The following is a 27,422-nucleotide window of genomic DNA, read 5'->3' as shown; positions in this document are numbered from 1 at the left end:
TGTATAGGGATCTGAATGATGGGAGCCTTGGCATTTTGAGAATCCTTCTGCAAGATCAGAGGCATTCAGGAGGTTTGGTGGGTTCTGAGGATGCAAAGCCCTCTGCAGCTCCGAGTGTGTTTGGAAGGGGAGCCAGAGGATTAGTGTTGGGGGAGACTAGGGGTAAGAACAATACTGCAGTGATTGCTGTCGGTGACCCCTGTAAATCCTAACACTTGCCTAGCTTATTTGTTTTTTAATGCTGCTGTGTTGGTACTGCACTAAAAGCTGCAGTTGTTAATTGCAGGGCTTCTGGTGCCAGGATGCTTTTTAACATAATTGGTGGATTTCATGCACAAACTTCTAGGAGGGGGAGTGGAATGAGGCAAGCAGGAAATCAGTGCCATCTGGCAACCTGCAGCCATGGAGGCAGAGTGCCACCGCTCGGGAAGAGCCCTAGTGGCGCAGAGGTGTGGCTGAAAGCTGCAGGTTGCACTTGGGTTGGCCATTGCATAGGAGCAGTTGGTTATTCCCTCTTTTCTCTTTGTCTCTTTTGTGAGATATCCCACTTGCAGTTTTGTTCTGGGCTTACACTACAGAAATAGGACCTTCTTCAGTTAAACCCCCCTGACAAACGTGTCTGAGACAAGAAGAAGTGCACGGGCTTTCAGTCTGTTTGCTGCTCACCTTCCTGCTTAATTCTGAGCTGCTGCTATGCTGTAGGGAGTGGTACTCTGAGATTTGATAGCAGGAGTGCTCCTGGCCACCATCCTGTCTCTAAAAATGGAGTTCTGATCAGGGAAAAGTTTGAATATTATGCTGAACCAGAATACTCCATTGTTTTTTCATTAATGGCTGTGCAAAAATAAGTGGGGCTCCAAGCATTATTCCCAAGTTCAGGAATGACAGCAATGCAGACAGAGACTGCAGATCCAGATCCAGAGTAGCTGCATGAAGTGAAAATCGGTAATTATAAATTTATTCACTGAACTCTTTGTATTTTAAAAGAGAATTCCAGCACAATTATGGCAGTTCTGGACTTTCATAAAATAGGAGATTTTTATTATTTTTTAATTAGAAAGGAAATATTTGGGTATTTTAATAATTTTAATGGCTATGCAAGCTGTACTCTTTGTTAAATAAAACCTTGTCTTTAAAAGGTAACTACTTGCAGCTCTCTGAACAAAGGAACTGTAATGTTATTAAACCTTTTCCCAGTTTTCCAGACGCACAGCTCTGGCTGTTATTGAAAGAACAAGCCCACAGGCTCTTCCTTTAATGAGCTGTGTTGGATTGTATATCCATAATTTATTAATGTAATTGCTTTATTATTACATTTGTATGGCTGAAAGGAAGCTGTCTCTAATGGCCATAGAATTTCATGTAGTATCTTTATAAAAGATGCATTATTAGTTGGTGAGAAAAATGCATGTTGTACTACTTTAGGCTTTGTGTTAGAAGTACTGTTTTATTAGTTACTGCTTTTCACATCTAATTATTTTTAAAATTTACATGATAATTAAGTATATTTATGTCAGAATGCCTATGTATTTGAATTTTCAGTGTATAGGTACTATGAATTTAATTGTCAATTTGTTGCATAATCAATGATTCTTCTGCTGCTGGTTTACCTTAAGAATATTTGAAATACAAAATGGGAATGAGGTGTATTTTTACTCTTCTAAATTTGGAATGCATTGTAATCTAAAATTATATAGTTGAAACTACTAGACAACTAGACAAGATAAAACTTTTAGATCCAGTTTTCATGTTTAGTAGAGAAGTGTCATAAAAATGGGTCTCCAGTTACCCTTAACTTGGTGTCTATTTGATTACTTTAAATATTTTTGTTGTGTATTTTAACAATATTAAAAATACACCTTCATATACTGAACAGAATCTGAAGAATAATTCAGCAGGTCTTTTATGGTGACACAGACAGAAGCAGATATTTCAAATACGGTGTGTGTGTGTACTTAGTTCACTTTTCAATGTTGAAGTACTTTGAAGATGTCACCGCTTTTGTCACTGACAATGATCTAATCCTACAGATGCCAAGATATGAAAATTACCCCTCAGTAAGGCAGAATGAAGGAATTTGTCCTCCTTTGTATGCCCATATGTTAGCTTACCTTTATGCAGAATATGTTGGGTTTAATTATGTTGAGAAATACAGTCTCTGCTTCCCACTTCTGCTGTGTAAATCTGTGCACTAACCTAGACAATTTTGACAGGTGCCAGTCAGTGGTCGAGGAGTGGAGGACAAGCCCCCTCATCTCCCAGCTATGAAAACTCTCTACACTCCTTGGTAAGAATTGTTGAAAGCAACATAGTACTTTTTACTTAGGAGTTGAAGGCTTGGTTTTGTATAAATCCTGCATATCATTAAAGGAAACAGTAGGATAGCATTACAAATGAATTCTTTGCTAACAAATGGCCTGTTCAGTTGAACAATATAAGACGTGCAGGGTGTGTCTTTCACCATCTGTTCCTTGGGCATCAGGCTTCTGTGCTGAGGACAGCTGGTGCTAAAGCGCTGTTATGAGATTCTGGTACCTTTTCACAAATCCATAGCTAATTCTTATCTAAAGTTCAGTCTGGAGAAAGATAAAGACTTCATGCCTCCGCATTTACTTGTCCTTCCCCCTTCTCTCCCTCAAATGGCAGTCTCTAGGGCTTGTTTGCATTGCACTGTTATTAAAGGATTAATACTTTTTATTTGTATATTGTTTGTTGTGGGAATGTTTCTTTATTAATGATACATTTTACAGAAAATCATACAGGTAGTAATCTACAGCATTGTAAATTTTCTTCTTTGGAGGATTCAGCAGAGGATTTCAGTTACTGACTTCCTTCTTACATTTCCAATACAATATTGGGAAGGAAACAGGGAAAATTTAAAGGAAGGTTTTGATTATTTGCTTAATATTTCTAGTTTCCACAGATGTAATTTCTATTTTTTCTGTCTAACAAGAATAAATTATGAGTTAAATCAGATTTCTTTTCTTCAATATTTTTGCAATTAAATATAATTGTTATGTACATCTTAGAATTCTAACATAACTGCAATGTTAAATATTTAGCCTTTTCTTATCTTAATATAATCAGATCTCTGTTGCATTAACTTGACTAACAATTTATTGCTGACATGCACATCAGCTGTTTCCTCACCTCTTTTTTGAATTAATCTTAACCTGTGCTTTGCTTCCTGTTCTGTCTTGACTTTGCCAGAAAAATCGAGTTGAACAGCAACTTCACGAGCATTTGCAAGATGCAATGTCCTTCTTAAAGGATGTCTGTGAGGTACTATTTCACTTTAGATGGTGCCTTTTTGTGTTTCAATTAACGCTTCTTCGGATTCCCCATTAAAAACTTAAATTAGTGTAGTGTATGACCCATCCTTTGACTCCAACATCCTGCTATTTTAGTTTCTAGAGCTGCAGTGTCAGAATTGGTTTTGCTTTGGGTTTTTTTGATATTCCTTTTAATAAAATAAAGTAATTTTAAGACGGACTTCGACAGTAACACAAATAGCTTGCTTTTATTTCTGAAATACCTAATCTGTTTGAAGGTCCATTTAAAAAAATTATTACTAAAAGTTTTGTCCAGTTTTTTTGTAATACGGATTCTCAAAAAGCTACTGCCTCTCTTAATTGTTTCCAGCATGGTGAGGCTGATTTTATGATCATTCTTTCTTGTCCTGCATTAGCTTATTTTGTAGCAATTCCTTTTTTTCTTTTCATGCCATATAATAGCAGCTGAGTAACATTAACCTTATAATAAGCTTCACTTTCAAAGCTGCCACCTATTTGAGGAATGAATTCTATCTTGAACAAAATCTCCAGATAATATTTTCTTTTTCCTGTTTGTTTGTAGTGCTGGTAGGTGCTCTCAAAGTCTTTTGATACTATTTTGATACCACATTTCATCTTCTGTCTTTAATGCCTCCGAGATAGACTGTTGTGGTGTGAGAGCCTGGGGATTTATTGAGTAATGGGTGTTGCTGCCCCTCTTGCCTCCCCACAGCAGTCCCGGATGGAGGATCGCTTGGACAGACTGGATGATGCCATCCATGTGCTGCGGAACCACGCCGTGGGGCCTTCCACCAGCCTGTCAGCTGGCCATGGAGATATCCATAGTTTATTGGGACCATCCCACAATGGGCCAATTGGAAGCCTGAACTCAAACTATGGAGCATCCAGCCTTGTAACAGCCAACAGACAAGCATCCATGGTAATGATGTTATAAAACATGAGTATGTTTATGCAAAGCAACTACAGCTGATGCATTGAAACTATTGTAGGGCCTACTGAGGTTGAACTGGGCTGTAAGACTAATATTTATCAGGAAGAAACCACTTCAGATTTTTGTGCAGGAAAAGATGGCAGACAGCTTGCACCTGCTATGGGTTTCCAATTAGAATGTTGGAGTGGGGGTGGGCAGAAATGAGGGGGAGGAAAAAGATGGGAAAACTTAGACTTTGGCCTGGTCAGTGGCCCATAAAATCCTGCTGTGACCATATGCAGAAAGCTGAAACTTTCTGCTGAGAGCGTTTCAGCTTATACATGCATTTTTTCCAGATGTGTAATAATTGGCAGAACCGTTTTCTCCTTGAAATGGTGAATAGGGAGATTGAATGGGAAAAGCAGTCGAGGAGGACTGAATTTCAAGTGTTCTGGTCTGGAAAAGCTGTTTATTGTAAATTGGAACTAGTCTTCAATAGCAGATGCTGGCAGAGGACTGGGAGGAAGCTGTTGGAATGTGGAACCATAGTGTGCGCAGGCTCAAAATTTAAACTTTTTTGCTAAACGAAAAGGAGTTTGAGCACAGCTGTAGTGTAAGTAACAATGAAAAGGAAACTACTTTCAGATTAATCCCCAAGAAGGATGAAATAATTCAATCCATGTCTTTTAGTTTCTTTAAAAATGTGAACTGTTCTGAAAAAATGTAGTTGAGCTTTTTATAGATTAGAAATATGCTAAAAGCATTACACAGTAAACGAATCTATTTGTAGCATTGCTCACTTCCCTTTTTCTTCCTTTTCATTCCACCCCTCTCAAAAATGCTTAAAGGAAAAAGAGCTTTTAAGAACATGCTTGTTTTAGTGGTGCCATGTGTTTGCATGTTTACAGCGTAATTTTAAAGACCAGTTACATGCTGTGAAATTTTCTGTTATAAAACAGATTCACAGCTGGGTACTGTGTGATCAAGGCAAAATTTCACCTATCATCAAAATAATTAGGTACCCCAATTGCTGAAGGGTTTGTATTCTATAAAACAGAATTAGTTCCAGGCTCTCCCATTCGCACGTCACACATCCATTTATATTAATTTCAGGACCACTGCAGTAAACATCAAAAAGAACTGGTTGCTTTCTATAAGCTGCGTGTGTTTGGGGGCTTTGTGGAGGGGGTACTTTCCAAATGCACATCCAACTTCAGCTTTCTATACAAGTTCACAGTTACTTTTTAGTAATGAAAGAAATGATGCATAAGTACTTTGATTTTTTTTTGTTGTATCTACTGAGATTTAATATTTAAAGAATATTTTTAAAGTTCTACCATGTTCTGGGTAAGACTGAAATTTAGTCATACAAAAGAGAACTTTTTTCCCCTCTGGTCTTGATGCAACATAAAGTGAGTGACTGAAACTGCAGTGACAAATTTTTTCTGTGACTTGAGGAACCTTCTGATACTGCTAAGCCAGACGCAGTCAAATAAATACAGGTAGTGCCAAAGTGTACATAAAAATCTCAGTTTCTCTTTTAAATAAGCTATGATAAATATTTTATCAACTCAGTTTTTATTAAAATAGGAGACAGTGGAAAATGACTCTCCAAAATGGACAGAAGTTCCTTGATCTTCTCTAGTTTAATGTAGTTGTGTAAGTACTACACATCTAATTTATCATCTAATTATTTGGTTGACAGATGCTTGTCTGTTAGAAATAAACTTAAATTAAGGAAAAAAAAATGCCTGTACATTTTATCCTCACTTGGCGAAACCAGCTTGCAGATCAGTTTTGCCTTGAGAAGTGAGTCAGCTAAAGAATTTCTTGGATTGACCTTAATTTTGTTACATCAGAATAATTGGCTCCAACAGAAGGCATCCTGTTGTGGCCTTGCCCAGTCCCCAAAGAGTGCCCTTTGACATCATTTGCAATTGCAGGAACTCAGCACAGCTTAGGATGGAGTCCTGAAATAGGTACAGAGCAGGGGCTGGCACATCTGGCTGTGGTGCAGACTGAGTGCTTTATTAGTGATGACTGCATTGCAGTAATGCCCTCCAAGTATAAAGGGTAATTCTTCTTCAATAACCAATTAATTTCAAACTCTTGTTTACTATTAGGTTAGTGTTCTTTTTAAATAGCAAGTAGGAGAGCAGAGGATTTGACACACAACCTGAACTGTAAAATCCAGCCTTCATTCTGGATTTAAATACCACTTTACTTAAGATGACATCCAGTAAATTTAAAAAAAATAATGAATATTGGGCTAACATAGTGAGAAATGTCAACAGTGATAATGGTGACTACCTATTTTTGAAGTTTTGTTTGACATAGGGTCAAGAAATGTTCATTGGAATTCAGCACCAAATGAAACTTCCTTGTTAAAGGAGGGTGGGATCTTTGCACAAAACATTTTTCTCTTTTAAAAAAAATAGGAAAAAAATTTAATTTCCCTTGAAGATGATGATCTTGGCAGAAGGAGCTAGGAAATGAGTAATTTAACTCCTTTTTATGTAATTAGTGTAACCAGGCATGGTTTTATTTTAACATTTGCTTAATTTTTGAGCCAGATTTATTTTACAACTCTAGTTGACTTCATTTCCTGCTTGCTCTGAATGGTCTTGTTTTCTTTTTAGCCAGGCTGGCCATTAGACTTATTCAAATAGATTTTTAATATCTCAAACTCATCAAATATTTGCTAACTGGCCTTTGAAGTTGATTTGTATTTTATTTCATGTATTATTGAAAAGTTAAGAAGTAATACTTTTTGTTCTTATTCAAGCTGCTTTTTATTTGTCATTGTAATACAATGGAAAAAGAACAGCCTGAACTGATTAAAAATAAATAAATAAAAGGCCTGGAAACTCAGTTAAGGATGAAACTCAATCCTTAAGTTAGAGGGTTTTTTCAGGTATAACAGGAATCTAAGAAAATTGGTGATCTCCCTCTTTGTGCCCTGTGCCTGCTACAGCAGAAGCATGAAAGGGCAGTTAAGCAGCTTTTCCAACACCAACCTCTGCTCTTGCTCAAGCCCTTCCAGAGATGCTGTTTCCCTGCAGAGATTGTGCTCCCACTAAACAACTCTGAGCTGTCTGAAGTGTAAAATTCTTGATTACAAAGCCCTTTTCATTGCCTTAATTATGCACACCTTGGCTAAAATGGTTTAATGACCATGGCAAACTCACCAGCTAGCAGGGCTTGGTAAGTTCTAAGACTCAGACCAAGAGTGGTATTTTTATTTTCTAGTTCTCAAAAGCTTTCAGTGCTAAGTGCTCAAAATGAATACTCAATCTGAAGTGTGAGGTGCAGAACTGATATTAACAGGACAAAGATGTCCTTTCCCCATGTGTCACTCTCGGTTCTCCTGCATGCAGTTGTGTGTCATAACTGCCCATGATTTGTCTAGTTTTTATTTAGTTGCCTGAAATACTTAACTGTTTTTCTGGTTTCAGATCCCAAATGTTACCACTTAAATCAACCGAAATATGTTTTGCCCTCAGGTTTGGTTGGTTTTTTTAAATTTTGCAAGTGTCAGTGGGGCTGCAAATTGTCCTGTGTACAAGTTTTTCTTGAAATGATAAAAATGAATACAGTTGGCCTGGTAAATTACAACAACGTACAGTCTTGTAACAGGACTACTGTTTTGCTCAGCCTAGGGTTACTGAGGGGTAAGGTTTTTGTGATTGCACTGGATGCTGACCTGAGTTGTGTTGGTATTGTGTGCAGGAAGCAGGTAAAGGGCAGTGATGTGAGCGTGGTGGTGCCGAGCTCTGTGCCTGTGCTGGTCACTGCTCACAGCACATCCCGAGCTCTGTGCCCGTGCTGGTCACTGCTCACAGCACATCCCGAGCTCTGTGCCCGGGCTGGTCACTGCTCACAGCACATCCCGAGCTCTGTGCCTGTGCTGGTCACTGCTCACAGCACATCCCGAGCTCTGTGCCCGTGCTGGTCACTGCTCACAGCACATCCCGAGCTCTGTGCCCGGGCTGGTTACTGCTCACAGCACATCCCGAGCTCTGTGCCTGTGCTGGTCACTGCTCACAGCACATCCCGAGCTCTGTGCCTGTGCTGGTCACTGCTCACAGCACATCCCGAGCTCTGTGCCTGTGCTGGTCACTGCTCACAGCACATCCCGAGCTCTGTGCCCGTGCTGGTCACTGCTCACAGCACATCCCGAGCTCTGTGCCTGTGCTGGTCACTGCTCACAGCACATCCCGAGCTCTGTGCCTGTGCTGGTCACTGCTCACAGCACATCCCGAGCTCTGTGCCCGGGCTGGTTACTGCTCACAGCACATCCCGAGCTCTGTGCCCGGGCTGGTCACTGCTCACAGCACATCCCGAGCTCTGTGCCCGGGCTGGTTACTGCTCACAGCACATCCCGAGCTCTGTGCCCGGGCTGGTCACTGCTCACAGCACATCCCGAGCTCTGTGCCTGTGCTGGTCACTGCTCACAGCACATCCCGAGCTCTGTGCCCGTGCTGGTCACTGCTCACAGCACATCCCGAGCTCTGTGCCCGTGCTGGTCACTGCTCACAGCACATCCCGAGCTCTGTGCCCGGGCTGGTTACTGCTCACAGCACATCCCGAGCTCTGTGCCTGTGCTGGTCACTGCTCACAGCACATCCCGAGCTCTGTGCCCGGGCTGGTTACTGCTCACCACTGTCTCTCCGCACACTGAGTGCTCTGGCTGCCTGCGGTGTGGCAGAGCCCGGCCTTCCGCTTGTCTCCCATTTTGTGTGCCTGGGAAGCTTCGAGCTTTGCTTGGGCGGAGAGACCATGGAAACAAGGCTGGATTAGCGCCTGAGAGGATGCATTAGCTCGGAGTGAGTTGGCTCTGGAGCCGAGCTGCCGTGAGTCCCGCGGGCCGGGGCCGGGCACAGCCCGCAGCTGTATGGAAATGGGGAACGCTCGGCAGCGCCGCGATCCCCGCGGTCCGCGCGCCGCTCCGGGGCTCCGCGGGAGCCGCCGGCAGCTCGCTGCCCCCGGAGCTGGCCCTTGGCGCTCGGAAAGCGCCTGACTGGGAATCGCTTATAAATAATAGCAATAAAACACGTCGAGAGCTCGTTTGTTCCGAGCGCCGCGGAGCTGATGGCCCCGGCCGCCTTTCAGAAGAGTTAAAGGAAGCCTGAGGTTGTGCTCCATTGAAATGCAGATGGGGACAGCCCTTTCTCTATGCTGTTCGGGTCCAGGGATAGGAGAGCAAACTAAATTTTAGGAACTCAGTGTTTAAGATACTTGAATCATTGGTAGCTTGAAGTAGCCACCGATCACTTGTAACTGTAGCAAACAGAGGTGTTTGCTTCTGCATGGGATGCAGTGATTTTCAGCAAGTAATTTTGTGTGGGTTTTTTTGTTAGCCATATTGGATTTTCTGGTATATCATAGATCACAGATAAAAATCACTTTTATGGTCAGTTTTGTAACATTTTAGCTCTTAAAATTTCTGTCTAAATCCTGTTAATCTAAATTGTATGCTTTTAATTTGTACATCTTGGTTTCAAAGGTTTGGAACATGGCTTGAATTCAGGTTTTACTTCTCATCTATTCTCTGCCTTTATCAGAACTGATTTGCTAATCTAGTGCCTTTAGATTAGCTCTAGATTTGAAAATTGCCAGGGGTCTGGCAGCTGCTGTTTGTACACAACTTTAAGAAAGTTTTGCCTTTTTTAAGAAGTAGATTTTGAAACAAACCTGGCCCTGAAACAAGTAATAGTCCGTAGCTTGAATAAAAGCACCCTCAAGTGTTAGGACTAAGCATGACCAGAAGAAGAAAATAAAACACACAACCTGCAAGGTGGAATTAGGGAAAGACTCTGTTTTGAAAAGTTCAGAGTGAGAATGAGCATCATGTTCCATTTGTAGAGAGTTTTGCCTCTTGGGCTGAAAGACCCAGGCTCAGCTTCCTCCCGGGCAGTTCACGACTCTTGCAGGAGCTGGGCCGACCGTATCCAGAGCAGAATTTCTCACAAACAAAGCCTATTACACGCAGAGGAAGATAAAATGTACTTGAAATAGCAACAGATATTCCACAGTATACAAGAGGAGATTTTCTGCAGAACAATGGATACAAATAGCAGCCCGGAATGACCTGATATTAGCTGTGGGTTGTTGGGGAGGGGTGGTTCCCCCTTTCTTTTTTTGTTCCTGTGCATTAGCTTACAGGAACAAGTGTATATTAAACAAAGGATAAACTTGCATAAGGGTATTTATCTCTCTCCGGGTAAAACCCATACTAAGACATGAAAGGTAAAAGCTGCATTAATTACTCAAGAGGGATTCAAAGCTCAGCAGTTTACTAGGATTGAAGGATTTATTGAAAAACAGTGGTTCTCATGTGTAACTCCAGGCAATAAACCTATTTAATTAAAGGCTTAATCTTCTAGTTGACATGTTTGCTACTGTTCCAATAAAAAGCTTCATCTGTAGCCAGTTTTTGTAACTATACAAATAATGGTAGAATCCCTCGTCTTTGTTCGTTTTTTAACTGTTTAATTATATTATGTTGGCTATATTATAAATGTTTAAGGACTTTTGTGCCTTTAGAAATGTGTTCCAAATTATTTAAATACAGACAGTGTATCTTTTTTCTTGAACAAATATTTTTTTAAAGAAGTTGATGACAGTATTCTGTATTGAGCAGCAGTTTTTTAACGAGTTGCCTCTTCAGGTTAGGTATGCACACTCAAAGATGTCTCACATAAGTATCATTAATTCAAGTTTATGCAAAATTAGAATTTTTCAAGACTCTTCATCTCAATGCTTGCTGCTCAGAAATTAAATCATTATGTATTATGAAGGAATAGATGAGAAAATAGGTGGTAAGAATAGTTAGATACCTGGATTATTTTATTCCAAACAGAGTTGGTCACTGCTTCAGATACAGCCCAGTCCAGTTAGGTGTAATCAGATGTTTCAGTGTAACAGCATCAGTCAACTAAATGTTTCCTTTACTCAGTGAGAATTTTAATTCGGGTCTCTAATCCAGCAAATACTTTCAGTATTTAAACTTCTATTTTTGGATTATTTCTTTGAAACACATCTTTAAAAGAAATCTTTGCTTTGCCTTGCTTTAGGTTGGGACTCACCGGGAAGAAGGTGTCAGCCTCAACAGCAACCATTCAGTTCTTCCCAGTACAGTTTCTGCTCAGAGCACAGAACTAAATCATAAAACACAAGACAGCTACAGAGGTAACTTTCCAGGCTTCAGTGCTGGACAGGGTTTCAGTAGTTTTAGAGCCAGTGAAGCTGTAGATCTTGGTAAAATGGCATCAGTGCAAGGGATAGGGACATAGATAATGTTGAAAAATAAAGATTAATAACAAATCCAATATACCACTGTTAGGGACTCCTGCAACAATTGTGAGGGCATCCCTCAATTAATCCAGTATAACTTCAAGACAAGGCTGCATTATAGCCACGTCTCTCCAGCTTAAGGGCCATGATCCATTGGCAGAGCTGCAGCCATTTCCCAGTCAGCCAAGAGAGCTGTGGAGTGGGCTGAGACCAGAGTTCAGCACAGCCAGTCGAAGGAGGTCATTCCACGCCCATGTTTACAGCTCCTTCCATTTCTAGCTGAAGAAGTAAACTGCACAAAACTGAACTCAGCTCCTTTACTAGCATGCTAGCACCATTTAGGGAGTGTTGCACATTCAGCCTAAACCCAAGCCTCGATGTCAGAGCAGCTCTGCCTGTAAATTTGCAGCCCAGACATCAGGTGCAAATTTCCTTACTTCACTCAATGTCCTTTTGTCTTAAACAGTGTTTTCCTTAGACTGAGCTGTTACCAATCAAGCTGCTCTGTGAGCTGTGATTGCTTTATAACCCATGACACATGTCCAAGTACAGTAGTGTTGCCAGGATTTCTTGTTTCTGTTAGTTCTTCCTGTTGTCTCCCCAGACTCTGCTCGGCTCTGGCCCCTCGCTGCCATTATCTGCTGAGTTCTGTGCAGTGTTTCAGTGCTGTGACTCTCACTCTGCTCTCTGATTGCTTGCAGCACTGTCAGGTGGCTTACAGAGCCAGTCTGTGGCTATAGGTCCAACAGAAATCAAGTCTGAACATAAGGAGAAGGATGAAAATATCCATGAACCCCCCTCATCAGATGACATGAAATCAGATGACGAGTCCTCCCAGAAGGATATCAAGGTCTCATCCAGAGGCAGAACAAGGTGCGTTGCTGACATAACCTGAGAATCTGTGCTTTGATAATGCTCAGTAGCATGTTGGCCTTGTATTTGATAAATTTATTGCAAGGCTTTTGTGTTACTGCAGTGCGTAGGCCAGTAGGCAGCTGAAAGGGAGAAAAAGTTTATGCTATCTGTATATTTAAATACATGGTAGAAGATTTGCTGGGGAAATCATCTGTCAAATGTGCATTCCCTTATGCTAGTGCCATGCTCTAATGTCTGCCTGTACATGTAAGCAACAAAGGATTGAGCACACAGCATGGGACAACGTCAGAAACCAGTAATACTTTGTACCTGGCACAGGGCTGCCCTTCTAAATGTGAGTCTGTGGCAATGGAGAGCTCCAGCTCCTGACCTGGAATCTGAGTGAAACACTGTGGCTAAGTGTCCTCTTGAAACACTTTGTTCCCTCCCAAACCACAAAACTGGAGCTGACACTGTCTAATGCTTCTGAGTCTGCCTGATAGGCCTGATACAAGCTTTGAAATTTGAGGTAACAGTAAACAATCAGAATTTTGCAACCATAGGCAGCATATGTATTAGCACTTATTTGATGGCATTTTACTGTGTTAATTTTATTAGATCAGAGGTTTTGCACAGTTTTAGACTAAATTGGATGAACCTATATTAAAAAACTTAATATCATTTGAGGCAGTTCAAGAATTCTAAATCTAACTGTTTAGCTCTAGAAAAAATAGTTCTAAAAGTGGCCAGTGTGATCTTTAACAAAAGTAAAACTCTTAAATAAGCACATGAAACTGAAAGTTCCTTGAATGTGCTTTTACATAAACTGATGTATTAGAAAATAGCAAAAACTTCATTGGAAATTGTTGTATTCTTCACCTATTCAGAGTCAGCACCATGATCACTTGTTTGAAAGACCAGTGATATTTCAATATCCTGTTACGTTTTTCCTGTTACATTTGCTTTCTTGCAGCAGTACTAACGAAGATGAGGATTTGAACCCAGAGCAGAAAATAGAACGAGAGAAGGAGCGAAGGATGGCGAACAACGCGCGGGAGCGTTTGCGCGTGCGCGACATCAACGAGGCGTTCAAGGAGCTGGGCCGCATGTGCCAGCTGCACCTCAAGAGCGAGAAGCCGCAGACCAAGCTGCTGATCCTCCACCAGGCCGTGGCAGTGATCCTCAGCCTGGAGCAGCAAGTGAGAGGTCAGTGGCCTGGGGCTGGGGCAGGCCTGGGGCACCTTTGTCCATGGAGCAGTGTGGGGCTCTTGAAACCTGCCCAGCCAGATGCACGAGCTGCTGAAAGTGTATTTGCTGTTCTGTAACCATGCTGAAGTTCTTTAGAAAAAGGCAAAGAATTACTGGTAAAAAAAGGGGAACAGTGTGAGTATAAGGTTTATACTTTGACCTTTCTTTTTCCTGTTCACTCAGCATCTCTTAAATTTTCAAGGCAGACTTTTAATTAAAAGATTGATACGTCTTGCCTTAAATTGCAAGCACTTGTTTAGTGGTAGAAAAGCTTTAGCAACAATAAGAGATCAGTTTTAGGATGAAGTGCACAATTGAAATAATAAAATGCAGTGAATTTATTGTGTTTTCTTAAGTTTTTGCCTTAAACGTACTCGGGAGAGAGAAAGCTTCTACTCTAATTGAATCAGAACTGGATTTGCATGAACCTTCTTTCTCTGATTGCTTTAAATTTTTCCAAGAAAGAAACAAGGCCTGATGGTAGTGCAGAAGGAAAACTGCTTTGTGCCATTCATTCTCATGAGGACAGATGGTTCTAGGAATCACGTTTGGTTCTTCAGCTCTTCTATTCTTGTGAATTGGTGAAGCCACAGTTGACATTTAATCTCCCTGCCTATTTTTGTCAAAGACATGTTGAAGTTCTGGGGCACTTACTCAAACTTTTGGTCAGCCCTGAGTCAGATTGGATGGTGTCTAGGAGGCCCTTCCAACAGAAATAGTCTCATTTTGTGGAGGTGGCACTTCCCAAATGAGTGTCCTCATGTTTTGTTGTTTGGGACTCATAAGCAGACACCTTCCTTAGTGTCTCACTGATGGAAGGTGCATCAAGGAAAAGTGTGAGATGTGGGTATGTCAGTGGCGGTATTTACTCAATGCAATTAATCTCTGAATTGCTGATGTCACTGAGTGCTAACAATGTTTTATTTTTGTGTAGCTCATTTTTACTTCCTTTTTCTCATTAGTTGCTTGTATCTTGCACAGACGATCCAAGCAAGTTAGAAGTTTATTGAATGTGGCTAAATAACTAGCTTAACACAAGCTTATATACTTCATGCAGTAAGGATGAGATGCTGTGTTTTCAGGCACTTTTACTGATCCATTTGTCAGTAAAGGAACACACTCTGTCCAGCCAGAGCTCTTCCAAGGCACAGAGCAACTGTTTTGCAGATGAGACAGCAGCTGGGGCTATTGCAAAACCCAGTTTAGCATCTCTGAAACTTAGATCACTGTTTTGGTCTGAAAATGCTTGCTGTGGTCTAGAAGATAAGGTTGAGTATTATGAAGTCAGAGGGACATTAATCAAGCATGGGTTTTGGTGTTTAAAAAGCATCAATTCCATCTCCCTGCTCTCACAGATTCTGTAATTCACAGGAAGCTCCATGTTAATAAAATAATTTTGCCTTGGTCAGAGGACTTCCAGCCCTAGTGTCTGTGGTAGAAATCCTTTTTTCAGTGAGCTAACAGCTAAACTGGCCCCATTGTACAGGCAGTGGAGGTGGAGAACTTCCCTTCCTCAGGTTCCCTGTGCTCTGGGGCCTCCTGGAGAGAGGCCCTGGCTCCCGTTTGTCCCTCTGTGCACCTGTTCTGTGAGTGAGTGACCAGAGCTTTGTGTGACACCCACAGGAGCTTGCACAGTGCTTTATGTGATTGCATAAACAATTTCCTCTCTCTGCTGGTAATGAAGCTTCTCATTTTGTGATTGGTGCTATTCAAAATGAACCATTTCAGATTTAAGCTCTCAGTGTAGACCAGGGGTTTTATCTCCATTTCCTAAATCACTGTAAATTAACTTCCTTTCAAAGTTTCCACGTAATTAAATCTTTGAAACTTCAAGGCAAGCCACAGTTAGACAAAGAAAACTGTGATTAAGGAAAGTTAGCAGTTTTGGGTTGGTTTTTTTTCCAGTAGACTCTAGGAGTGCTCATCCTTAAGGAAATGCAGTAGGAGGCTGTTGATAATGACTTTGGTGACAGCAGAACTATCAAGTCCATCCAAAATAGTCTCTGTCAGATGAGCTGAAATGCACAGGGGTCAGTAAACTGCAGTTGCTAGAGGGGTGCCTGTGCAGTGCAAGAGAAGGGCTTGTGCTGTCTGTTCAGTTTTGGCAGACTTCTTGCAATTATAATTGTATCTACCCTCCAACTGCAAAACAGAATGCATTGACAGCGAGAAAATACCTTAAATATACTTTAAAATGTTGATTAAATTCCACAGTGGAATATATTAGATGTTTTTTGTGTGTCTTTTGGACCCCTGTGATTTACATCTTCTGTATTTGATTCATGAAAAGCCATTTTGAAGAACAGGAACAGTTGACTTTTAGAAACTGTCATTAGTTGGAAATGAGATCCAAATCTACATCTATTGAAGCTAAGTGGGGAAGTGGAAACACACTGATGAAAATACCTTGATAGCTGGTCCACAGCTGGTTAGTATAAAATATTGACTTTAATGTGAGAGGAAATAGGATCTGGAAAAAAAATAACGCTCCTGCTGTATATGACTGTCATCACAGTCTTTTGATTGAACCAAGATGGGTACAAGGTGATTTCACAGATTGAGGCTGATGAGAACTATCCATTCAGGGTGTGCTGCCTCCTCTGCCCTAGGAGCTGGCTAATACTTACTGGGAAGAAAGAAGCAGCAACATTACTAAAACTAGTGTGATGTCAGCAAGGTTGGTAAGACTTCAGCCTACCAACAAAATGGATATATTTCATTATGTTATATTGTAAATTACAGACAGTTCTCATTTAGCACTTCAGTGTCTTATGCTGATAAAGAAGGTACTTTTTAAAAGTTTCTGAAGGTGTATGTAGGCTACTGAAAGGGTTTGGGTTTGGCTTTTTGTCTCTTTTTTTTTTTTTTTAAATACCAGTTTAGGAGCTGTCTGGCAGGACTTTCAGCAGTGATTGTCTGCAGCTTTGTACACCTGTGGGTGAGCAGGGGGTGTCAGCAGCTGAAGAGGGAAGCTGCAGAGCTATTTTTACTCCAGGGTTCATGTATTGATATTGCCCATGGTGTCAGCATGTGGGACATTAAGAACTCTGACTTTTCTGTTACAGAACGAAACCTAAACCCTAAAGCAGCCTGCCTTAAGAGAAGGGAAGAAGAAAAAGTTTCTGCCGTATCGGCAGAGCCACCAACACCGCACCCAGGAAGCCACCCTGGCCTGAGTGAAACTACCAACCCTATGGGTCATATGTGAACACCAGCCAGGTACGTCAGGGCTCGGCTCCTGCTGCCTCCTCTTGGCTGAAGGGGGGAGACACCTGCAAGTGGTGGGTTTGGTTCCTGAGCTGCCAGCAGCACCAGACTTCTTTGTGCTTTCCCATCTCTCAGCACAAGCAGAAGGCTGCAGATTTGTTTGGGTTTATAATAAAACCCCAAGAAACTGTCGTCAGTCTCTTTATTTTGGTGCCTTGTTGCCAATGGCTACATCTCTTGGCTCAGGTGGCCTTCTTGGCATGGCATCAGAGGAACAGTGAACAGCTTGCTAGATAAGCCAAGCTTAATAAAGATGAATTATACATCTTTAAATGGTCTAAATATGACATTAGTTCATTTAAAAATCCTCTTATTGTTTCCCGGTGCTGATACAGTTTCAGGGACTCCTTATCAAGGCCAGTCATTCTAACTCCTCTCATTTGCCCAGCAGAGACTGGGAACTGTCTTAAGTCATGCTCTATATTGGTGAAGATAGTTAAAATTTAAAAGTAATGTTTGCAGCTTTGCAAGGTAGCCCAGTATGTAACATCTAATTTAAACACACTGATGGGGAGGCCCTACAGGAATATCAGTCTTTTGGGTTTATTCATGTTGTTGGGTGGTTTTCTTAAATAGCTGTGAAACTTGATTTTAAAAGGAAGAAAATTGAGTATTCCTGTAGGGCTGTTGCCACTTTCAAAAAGAATAAAAAAACTGGGTTCACTGCCCTTGTTTTAATCCAGAACTTTACTAAATTTTATGTTTTGGGAGGTTTCTTGTTGTTGTGTATATTATAATTTTTAATGCTTTGAATTCCTCTGATATGTTTTATTTTATACAAGAGCAATTGGCTACTTTGGAATTGTCAGGTAATTTTTGATTTATAGCCAACTTAGTCTGTTCTTGCCATATAAATACAAAGAACCACTTTCAAAAGTTTGGTGTCATTGCTTTTTTAATAGCAGTAACTTTGTGGGTTGACTGAAGTTGACAGAAAAGGCTCTACAGGAACATAGCAATTTTCCTTCTGGAGGGAGTGAACTTGGCACTGTCTCCTGCTTGGTTTGCAGAGCAAAGGCAGACACAAATTGAAGGTCTGAGATGTGCAGATTATTCTTTCTCCTGTATCCAGAGAGGCCAAACAGAAGGTTCTTTTGAGTGATCTCTTCAATATATCATGATGGGTATCTCTGGAAAAGGGGATTTCAGGGTCTCTCAATCTGATTTTGTTTTGCACCTAAATGACCGAAAATGCCACCAAATCCATTTTAAATTAGGTCTCTAGTGTTGATACTAAGCTTTTTAATTATTCTTTTCCTAATAACCTTTTTCTCCTAAATTTCTTTCTAGAATTCCAGAATTTTTGGTAGGATACACAGAAGGTGACCTTTCTTCACAAGGACACAGACAACTAACATTATATGAAGACACAAACCTGACAGGAGAAAACACTTGAAGCAAGAAACCCAAATGCAATCTTATGATCAAAGCTACTGGTCAACACCTGCATCAGGAGTGAAGATACAAGATCTTCAGACAGAATTTCAGCCCATGAGATACTCTGAACATATCATTCTGTTGCAAGCAGTGTGTCGCTTCTGCACAATCAGAGACTGTTGTGATCTCTCCACTCATTGTGGAAGTTGCCTTGTGCCTAAACTGAATTGACAAATGCATTGTAACTACAAATTTTATTTATTGTTATGGAACTGTAAAGGTCTACATATAAAGGGAAAAGTTAACATGTTAAAAGCTGATAAAATTTCAGCTGAATGCCAGCATTTACTAAAGCTGTTCACATTCAGAGAACAAAGCAGTGACAACCGTCGACCCGTAGCATTCCCAGCATACCTATTAGTGTCTTAAAAAAGGAAGGGAAAAGTCTTTTGTTGTCCTTTCCTCTCCTTTTGCCATATGACTAGTGTTTTCCATGCAATAGGAAGTTATTCCTTGGTATAGCTTATTTTATGTTATTTTTGATCTCTGTTAATCTGAACAGTTATGGTCACAGTTCCCCTTCCATACTGAGCTCTGTGCCTCAAGCCACTCAGAGGCCTCGCAAAGGCTGCAGGCTGGAGCAATACTGTGACCATAACATTTCTTGGATTTAAAAAGTGATTTTTATTTTCCCTCAGACTTTCCTCAAACATTTTTTTTTTCTAATTATAAACAAAACCTTTTTAGGCTTCTAGGCTTCATAGTAAAGCTTGTAACGTGAAGTGTAAATTGGGTGGGGAGAATCTACTTTGTTAGAGTTGCTTTGTTTTCCGAGCAGTAAGTACTACATATAGTACATGTAAAGTGTTAGCTGTATGTAAGCACAAAATGCATTAAAATACAAAGGAGATTTTTTTTCAGGCTGTAACTTTGGTGAATAGTAAAATCTCAGATTCACCGTGGCAGGTAGTGTGATGATATAACCACCAGCAAGGTGGGCTTATTATGTAATGGAATCTTAAGAGCAATGGTCACCAGTTTTTCCTTCCTGTACACGTTAACTATCATGTCATGTTGTATGGCTTGTCAGTGGAGAAAAAATAGTGTGAATCAAATGCAAATACCCCCGTCCCAAGCCATATTAGCATTAAACCTTTAAATGTTTCTCCACCAAAATAGTGTCCATAAGTATTCCTTTGTCACAGATGTGTTGAAATGGTTAAAATCCCTTTGAACCTCCATGGAAACTGTCTTCCACTGCAATGACCATGGAGGAAATTTCCTAAGCCAAGGTTGTCTGAGCTATTGTTTATATAGTGCATCTTTCATCACTGGCAATTGGTTCACACATGAAACAGGAACAAAACTATAGTTTTTATGAAGTCATTTCATTTGAAAGAACAAAAGATGGATTGATAAAATAAACTAATGAATTTAAGCTCATGTTTTGGATGGTTCCTAACAAAACAGTTTGTGGAATTAGTGGACTCATTTCTATTACTTTAATTTGCATATATCATCCAATAACACCTGATTATATCTGTGGCCTTGTTCTTCATTTCAGTGTTTATCAGCTAAACGGAATTTGTTGCTTATGACGTGTGAAAGTGATCACGTGCCACTGCCTGGCCTTTTTCCTTCTAAGCTTGTTGTCTTTTTGGCTATATTAGACTTTGCAGTATGCCCAGAAGCTTTCCTTCATAAAATAGAAAGAAAAAAACATTTGGCTTATTTTTCACTGTAGCTAGTCTTTTATACAATAATCTTGTAAGAAAATTTCTTGAATTCTAAATATTACTCTTTCTAGATTTTTGAAATCAAAAAAAAGTTTTCAGTAAAAAGTTTCTTACTTTATTTTACTATATTAGGTAGTAAAAATGTAGGGTTATTTACCATAACCTGTTCATTAATATCAGAAATTTACAATAGCATTGTAAGACCATAGTAGGGTTCTAGCATACCGTGTAGTACCTATGGAGTATTGTAAGAGCTAATTGTCCGAGATGAATTGCTTCTCATCTTGTTCTCCAGTTTCCATTGTTGGTTTATTGCAGATTTGTACCCTGTGTCAAATTTCAAGGTATTGCTGATAAACCTTTCCAACCAGCAGCAAGAAGTTCAAAAAATTTCTGTCAATGTAACAGAAAACACTATGTATATAACATTTATGTAGCAATAAATGTGCCATCTTTTTTTAACATGGTAAATCAGTGAGTTTTTTAAATTTCTCTCTCCTCATAGGCAATGCGTTGCTTGAAAAAGAGCGGCAAAACTCTCTTCTGCCCTTATCAGAACAAAGCCTGACACGTTCTCAAGGAGCAGGCACGTTGCAGGCAGTGTTGTTGCTCCTGTGAAGCCAGGCCAGAAATGCCCAGTGCCTGAGGAGCAGCAGTGCCTGAGCTGCGTTTGCTGCACAGCAGAAAGGATTCACAGGCAGACAGTGAGCCAGGAGCAGCTGATCCCACAGGCACAGCCCCTTGTACAGCTCACTCCTGCCACTGTCCTGAAGATCTGAGCCCCTTTGTGCAGTGGAGTTCAGGGCCAAGTTACTTCTGAACTGATGGATGCATCTGTGTAGGTTTTGTGGAAATTTGGGGGAAGGTGTCTGGAGCTCAAGCACATCAAAGACACAAGCAGCTCCAGCTCCTGTGTCTGTGCAGTGCTGATGTTTGAATGTGGGGTGTCAGTACAGCTGCTGTGCTCAGCACTGCTCCCCACTCCCAGTCTGTCCTTGGTCACCTGAGAGTTGCAGTGCTCAGAGTGCAGACCAGGCACGGGTTTGTTAGAGACAAAGCTCTGCTGTGCTCTGGCTAAGCAGGGGAGGTCAGGCCCAGCCATGGCAGCTCCCTTTTCAGATGCCTGCAGCAGCAGCAGTGGGAGAGATGCTCAGTGCCTTCCCCAGCACACATTCCCTATTTGAACTTTACTCCAGTAATAATTCTAAATCCAGCCTTTGAACATGTATCAATACTTCCCTTCTCTGAATCAGACTTAAAAGTTTGTCACTTCTTTCAGAGAGAATAAAAGTGGCCATTTGCCCATCTTTATCTTTCTTTTACCCCACTTATGCTGTCCTGTTTGCATATGCTTTTTGATCATAAGTTTTTCATGTTTTTTTCCATGTTTCTTTTATTTCCATTTGATTTTTTTGTGTGTGTTTGTGGAAGAGATGCATGTTGGGATACCTTTGTTAGATATGGTTCTTCTAGAATTAGCATTTGGGATATTGTAGGAAAGCTCTCCTGTAAATCTAAAGCATTGGGAAGGTCTTAAAATGGGCTTTACCTTTTTTTCCTCCAGCTACTTGAGTAGTTGCTGCTAAAAAGATTTTGGATTCTTCATTAATTAGAATTTCCCCAAGAGTGAAACATTTTCCCTCAGCATCTAGAAATCACGGCAGACCAAAAGTAAAATGGAACCATGTGTAGAAGACAAGACAGTGGGTGGTAAACTTTGCTGTTTGTTTGTAACACCAATACCTTCTGCATCCTAATACCCCTTGCCTGTGGATACTGAAATGTCCTGTAAAAGGAAGGAACTTTAAAGCCTGGCAGCATATCAAGAGTGGGGGCCAGAAGGGATGAAGGAGCAGGCTGGCACCTTCCTGCCTCAGCCTGGGCTGCAGGGACAGCAGTCCCTGGGGCAGGGCAGGCCCAGCTCCTGCCCTCCTGCTGCACCCCTGCCCAGGGCAAGGAGGTGAAAGTCTCCCAGGCTGGGGGAGAACTGTGCTACAAGGAGCCTGCTGCAATCCTTTCTCCTCTCCCCCTCAGCTCTGCGCTGCCACAGAGCAGAGAAGCTGTTTGGGGGTCACTTTGTAAGTTTAACCTTTGTTTTACTGAAGTTAATCCCTCTGTCAACCTGGATGCCTTGGCAAAACAGGGAGAGTTTATTTCTTGGTTAAGATACAAATACACTGCTCAACTGCTAGCACAAGCACTGTGTGTGCCTGTTCAGTACTTGAGCTGCTCACTGCAGTCACCTCAGGTTGTTTGTATCAGTCAGAAACTGTCCAGGCCAGGCTCTGAAACTGCAAATTGTCTGGGCTGTAAACAGAATCCCTTTCAATTCTGTCTTCATTCTCCCAGTTTTTAAAATGTTTTGATGCAATTAATAACATCTGTTAAATAGAACCTGATTTGGTTTTTTTTTTTTTAATCTTATACAAAATTATACCAGCTGAGATAAAAATCTTTCCCAAAATAGTAATTGTAACTGATCCTGGAGGGCAGATCTGTTAGAAAGTCAGTGGCTGGGCTTAATACTTGGAATTTTGGTTATTTCAGGTGAACTAAACAGGAATACCAAGGCTGTTTCATTTTCAGGAAAGATCCACTGCAGTTTTAATAGTATCACCTAAACATATAGAGACAAAAGGAGTTAAATATAAACTATATCAGCCAAAGCAACAACTTCTGCCAAGTGTGATTGAATGGATGAAAAATAACTTAAAATATAACTCAAAGTTCAGTCTGTGTTAGATGTAGAGCCCTGCTAGTCCTGGACTTTAGAAAAACATACAAAATGCAGATCATATGGCTGGAGCAATTTCTTTCCATCAAAGCACTGTATACCATACCAGGTTTTATTTGTTTAGGAAAATTCTGCATTTCAGCTCTTAAAAAACAATCCAGGAGGAAATTATTCAAAGTAAATGGAATCAAACTCTTGCACAAAATGGACAAAACAGTGTGTTGCTAACTAAATAATGTGGATTTTTCACTCTGCTTTATTTTTGTGCTGATACTTTGACACTGTATCTTGATGTCAAAGGAAGACTTGGAATGCCAGAACAGGCTGAATTTACCAGCCTGCATCACTTCTTTATATAAGTTAAGTGGTTCCTTATGCTCATGGAAGTTCTGACACACGATGTTGCATTAAGTGCACAATCTCTATCCACGATGCAGAAAGGAAATACCTGTGATGGTCCAATACAACTAAAGAAATTTCATGAACTTGAATGAGTGTGTATCAATTACAAAAAGAAATTCTCCAAACTTGAATTTATAAACTCACCTGTAGAATGAAATATCTGAAGAGTTATGGCTTCACATTTTACTTCCCAGCACCTAAAATGAGCAGAGAAGATCAGAAGCATGAGTTTATCCAGAAGCAGAATTAATCACATTAATCACCAGCCCTAATTGTATGTTTGCTGGGTAGACAGCACATAGCCAACTGTTTGCTGCACAGCCAGATCAGGTACTCCAGACTGCTTCCAAATAACTGCTTTCACAATCAGGTGAGGTCTTTAGGACATTTGTGGGCTTAATATTTCTTCAGTTTTATTCACTCAGATTAGAACCTGGATGAGAAGATTCTGCCAGAATGAGAATCCACTTCTCAAGACACTGAATAGCCACTCTGTGGAAGGCAATCTCCTGGGTGTAAATATAAAATGACAAGGTAGGGGGAAAGTTTTGGATGATGTTTTGAATGTTCAGTTCACACCTGCAAAAGCTAAATAGACTATCAGTATTTCCTTTCCAAGGTGACAAAGGAAATCTTGCAGATGCACCTCCCATTCTGTTTGTACATTGCATAGCAGGAGAGAGCTCCCATCTGAACTCATCTTCTGTGTGCCACAGACACAAATGCTAATGCATCTGCTTATGAATATAACAGTTAAAGTTCATTAATCCCTAACACTACCTGACTAATTAAGATAAACGCACACAATATTGGTTTTAAAGTCGATGGACTCTGCTTCCAGTTTACCTGTTTAAATGGGTAACATTTAATTAAATGTACATTTAACTTGTTTATGTGTCTAATTAATAGCTGAAAGTGTAATTAAACATCAAGCTTTTAAAATGCTTATTCCTTTCCTAGCATGCAAGAATAATAAATGTGAACATCATAAAATGCAAGTACAACAGAGGGCAAGAATGCTAAAAATGAAAAGAAAAAAAAGGTAAAGCCTACAGAATCTGAAGGTAGTAACCCAATATAAATTAGTGCCTGTCATTATCTGTAGCCAGCTGTTCGTCATTATCCTGTTATATAGAAGTAGAACAAATGTGTCAGTAAAGTGCTCATTAAAAAGTGTTTTGGATATAAATGCAGATTCTGCATTTACAAGAGTATCAGGGAAAAAAGAGTGTGAATGACACCAAAATTGACACGTCAGGCTTTGCCGTCTGTTTTTCTAGTGTGGCTGTTTTTCCTGTCTGGGATAACTGATGAAAAATAACCACACACAGGTTCATTCCCATGTTTCTGTACCCCTCGACTTTTCAGCTGGAAGGCTCTGTAAACTGAGCTGGCTGTGCTTGCTTCCACAGGCCTCCCTGAACTTCCTTCCCTGCCCCAGCCCATCCCCAGTTTCTGTTGTAAGGAAGTTTAAAGATTCTGCTCCTTCCAGGCTCGGTGCTAGGGCTGCCTCCATCAGATAAAGCAGCAGCTGTCTCTTCCACAAAGAGCAAGGGCTGGAGCAACTCTCCAGTGCAGACAAGCCAAGAGAACTGGGGCTGTTCAGCCTGGAGAAGAGAAGGCTCTGGGGAGACCTTACAGCACCTTTTTCAATGGCATGGAGTGATGAGACAAAGGGTATTGGGTTTAAACTGACAGAGGGCAGGTTTAGATTACATATGAGGAAGAAATTCTTCATGTGAGGGTGGTTGGCCACTGGCACAGGTTGCCCAGAGAAACTGTGAATGCTCCATCCCTGGAAGTGTTCAAGGCCAGGCTGGATGGGCCTCTGAGCCACCTGGTCTAGAGGAAGGTGTCCTTATCCATAGCAGAGGGGTTGGAAGTCAGTCAACTTCAAACACAAACCATTCTATGATTCTATGATGGATAATAATCTGTTCATTGGAAAAAACTGTAATTTATCCCACATTTGTTTTTAATTTATTTCATATTATTTAGTAATATTTTAAGCTCCATATGGAATAAGGAGGAAATCCGAAGGAATTTTCATCTTAGATCTGAACAACAACTTCTCTGCACATTTGCTAAAGTAATTTTTCCTCCCTCGCCTATTAAAATTCTCTCTGCCCAAGGGCCCTTGATTTCACAAATACATATGCACAGTTTATGCATAGGATAGTCCTTCTTATTTCAGTGGACATACTTCTGTACTTCATACTGAGCTTGTATTATTTCTTCACAGGTCATGAGTCCTATGCTTGCAGATCTTCCTGAGTTTTCTACAGCACCTAAGGTAGGAATCTGTGCAACACAAGCTTCACTGCTTCTTTTCTGTTAGAGGCCAGAAGACAAAAACACCAATATAGCTTCTTTTCCTACTTCCCTGCAAGTGAGGTAAACCTAGCATTTTAGAACAGGAGGCTGGGTGTGGAATGTAAGGATGTTGTATCTGTGCCTTTATAAAGAGATTGGGAGACATCTATTTTTCAACAATTGAGAAGAAACTGGGTGGGTGGTGTAGAAGAGGGGAACTGTGAAGACCAAATGTTTAGCTGTATTCAACTGTAAACAGAGTGATAGTCAGTAAACAGTTTCTCTGAAGAGAGTAATTAATAGGCACATGTGAAGAGATGGAAAAGAAGATGTATCCTTCTTCAGCAGACATCAAAGGCAGGCTGGACAGTGAGGGATTGCGCATACCCCAAGGAGGCCACACAGCTGTATGTACATCCAGCTAGGAAATGTAGTGCAGTGTAATGAGCCAAGGAAAAGAGGAGTGAGGGTAAGACAGTGAAAAAGGAGCCCTACTGTAATAAAGGAAGGAGCAACATGCTCTGTGGGGATGGGAGCAGGAGTGGAGAAGCACGGAGGTCTAAGCAGGTCAGCCCTTTCTGCAGAGGGGTCAAGTTGCAGAGAAGTTTTGCAGGATTAGAAAGAGTGATAAGACAGCAGAGTAGATAGCCTCAAAATAAGATAAGAAAACAGAGGAGGAGCCACTGAAATGAAAGGTTCTTCATTGTGATTCTCCTGCCTCCTGCTATATCTGAAAGCAGAACCCTGTGGCAGTTGGCCAGTTTGACAGGGAAGGCGATAAAAATAAATTACATCCTCTGTTTCCAATACAGACTGAGATGTTTCCAAAAGAATGGGGGCAGGGAACTTACTTGCAGGGAGAAAAGGTATTCACAAGATCCAAAACTCATTGTCTGTTCTCTATAAAGTGGTGTCATGACTGACTCCACAACGTACATACTTGGCTCCAAAATGGGATTTTGGAACATTCCACCTCTGGGATCAGCTGCTTTCACAAATGTTTCACTGGAAGAACAAACACTAGTTCAAAACGAAGGAAATATTCTTTTCTGTCTCAAAGAGCACACATGAAGCTGGGAAGACCAAATCAGAGAAACTGAGGCCAAGAAGTTTGGAATTTCCCAGTATCCTGGGTGGTCTTTGTTGTTTAATTCTGTTTGTGTCATCGGTGGAGAATGTTTCCCTTGAAAACCTGACTAACACTTGGACAAGATAGATTTTCCCAATGAATTTGATTTACAGTTGAGCAGAATACATGCATGTCAGCAGTGTGGTTTTGGCCTACTTTTTCAAATCAGGTTTAGTGCTCCAAACAGAGTCTAAGGAAACAGATTGTCTTCAAATATCTTGGCCCAAGTAGTCAGATAATATTGCTATAAAAGCAACTTTAGCAAGGGCAAATAATCTGTCTTGGACACAGCACTACAGGAGCGGTTTTTTGCACAAAACAAAACCAAAAAACAATGAGAAGGCTGGATCCAGTGGTATCTAAGCTAAAATGTTTGTAGGACCTGTTGTGATAGGATAAGGAGAATGGTTTTAAATTAAAAGAGGGTACATTCAGACTATATATAAGCAAGACTTTTATTTTTACGTAGAAGGTGGTGAAACACTGGAACAGGTTGCCCAGAGAGCTGATAGATGCTCCATCCCTGGAAATCTTCACAGTCAGGTTGGATGGGGCACTGAGCAACCTTATCTAGATGATGTCCCTGCTCACAGGAGGGTTGACTAGATGGCCTTTAAAGGTCCTATCCAATCCAAACTATTCTGTGATCCTAAGAATCCTAAGATCCCCTGTCCTTTTGCATGTACTTTCCTTTTGGGTTGTGTTCTGTGCAAAGGGAGGACTGCCCTGCCTTCTTTGATACTTCTGGCTGATGTATCAGGTGACACGTGGAGGGGAGATTTGTCTTGCAGGGACAGTAACTGTGGGTCACACAAGGCAGGGAATACTTTGCACTCCATTCTGTACTTAGGCCCAAGCAATT

General features: G+C 40.8%; 1 protein-coding gene across 16 annotated transcripts in view; it reads left to right on the top strand.

Annotated features, from left to right (window-relative positions):
• TCF12 (transcription factor 12) overlaps window positions 1–20,444 on the top strand; it is a 158,816-nt gene extending 138,372 nt beyond the window's left edge. For 6 of the 16 annotated variants that reach the window (XM_056500079.1, XM_056500077.1, XM_056500080.1 and 3 more), the window contains 8 exons: window positions 2,214–2,287; window positions 3,211–3,282; window positions 4,006–4,212; window positions 11,280–11,394; window positions 12,201–12,372; window positions 13,328–13,560; window positions 16,668–16,821; window positions 18,160–20,444. In XM_056500079.1, the coding sequence (XP_056356054.1) occupies window positions 2,214–2,287; window positions 3,211–3,282; window positions 4,006–4,212; window positions 11,280–11,394; window positions 12,201–12,372; window positions 13,328–13,560; window positions 16,668–16,810 (1,016 nt within the window). In that variant the 3' untranslated portion in view covers window positions 16,811–16,821; window positions 18,160–20,444. The remainder of the gene's footprint in view (window positions 1–2,213; window positions 2,288–3,210; window positions 3,283–4,005; window positions 4,213–11,279; window positions 11,395–12,200; window positions 12,373–13,327; window positions 13,561–16,667; window positions 16,822–18,159) is intronic. The other 10 variants (XM_056500085.1, XM_056500091.1, XM_056500093.1 and 7 more) reach the window with 5 other exon arrangements.
• The last annotated feature ends 6,978 nt before the right edge of the window (window positions 20,445–27,422 follow it).

Source organism: Oenanthe melanoleuca, chromosome 10 (genome assembly GCF_029582105.1).
Source record: "Oenanthe melanoleuca isolate GR-GAL-2019-014 chromosome 10, OMel1.0, whole genome shotgun sequence".
NCBI classification, from domain to species: domain Eukaryota; kingdom Metazoa; phylum Chordata; class Aves; order Passeriformes; family Muscicapidae; genus Oenanthe; species Oenanthe melanoleuca.
The sequence above is the reverse complement of the archived record's forward strand: the minus strand, read 5'-3'. Positions and strand labels throughout refer to the sequence as shown.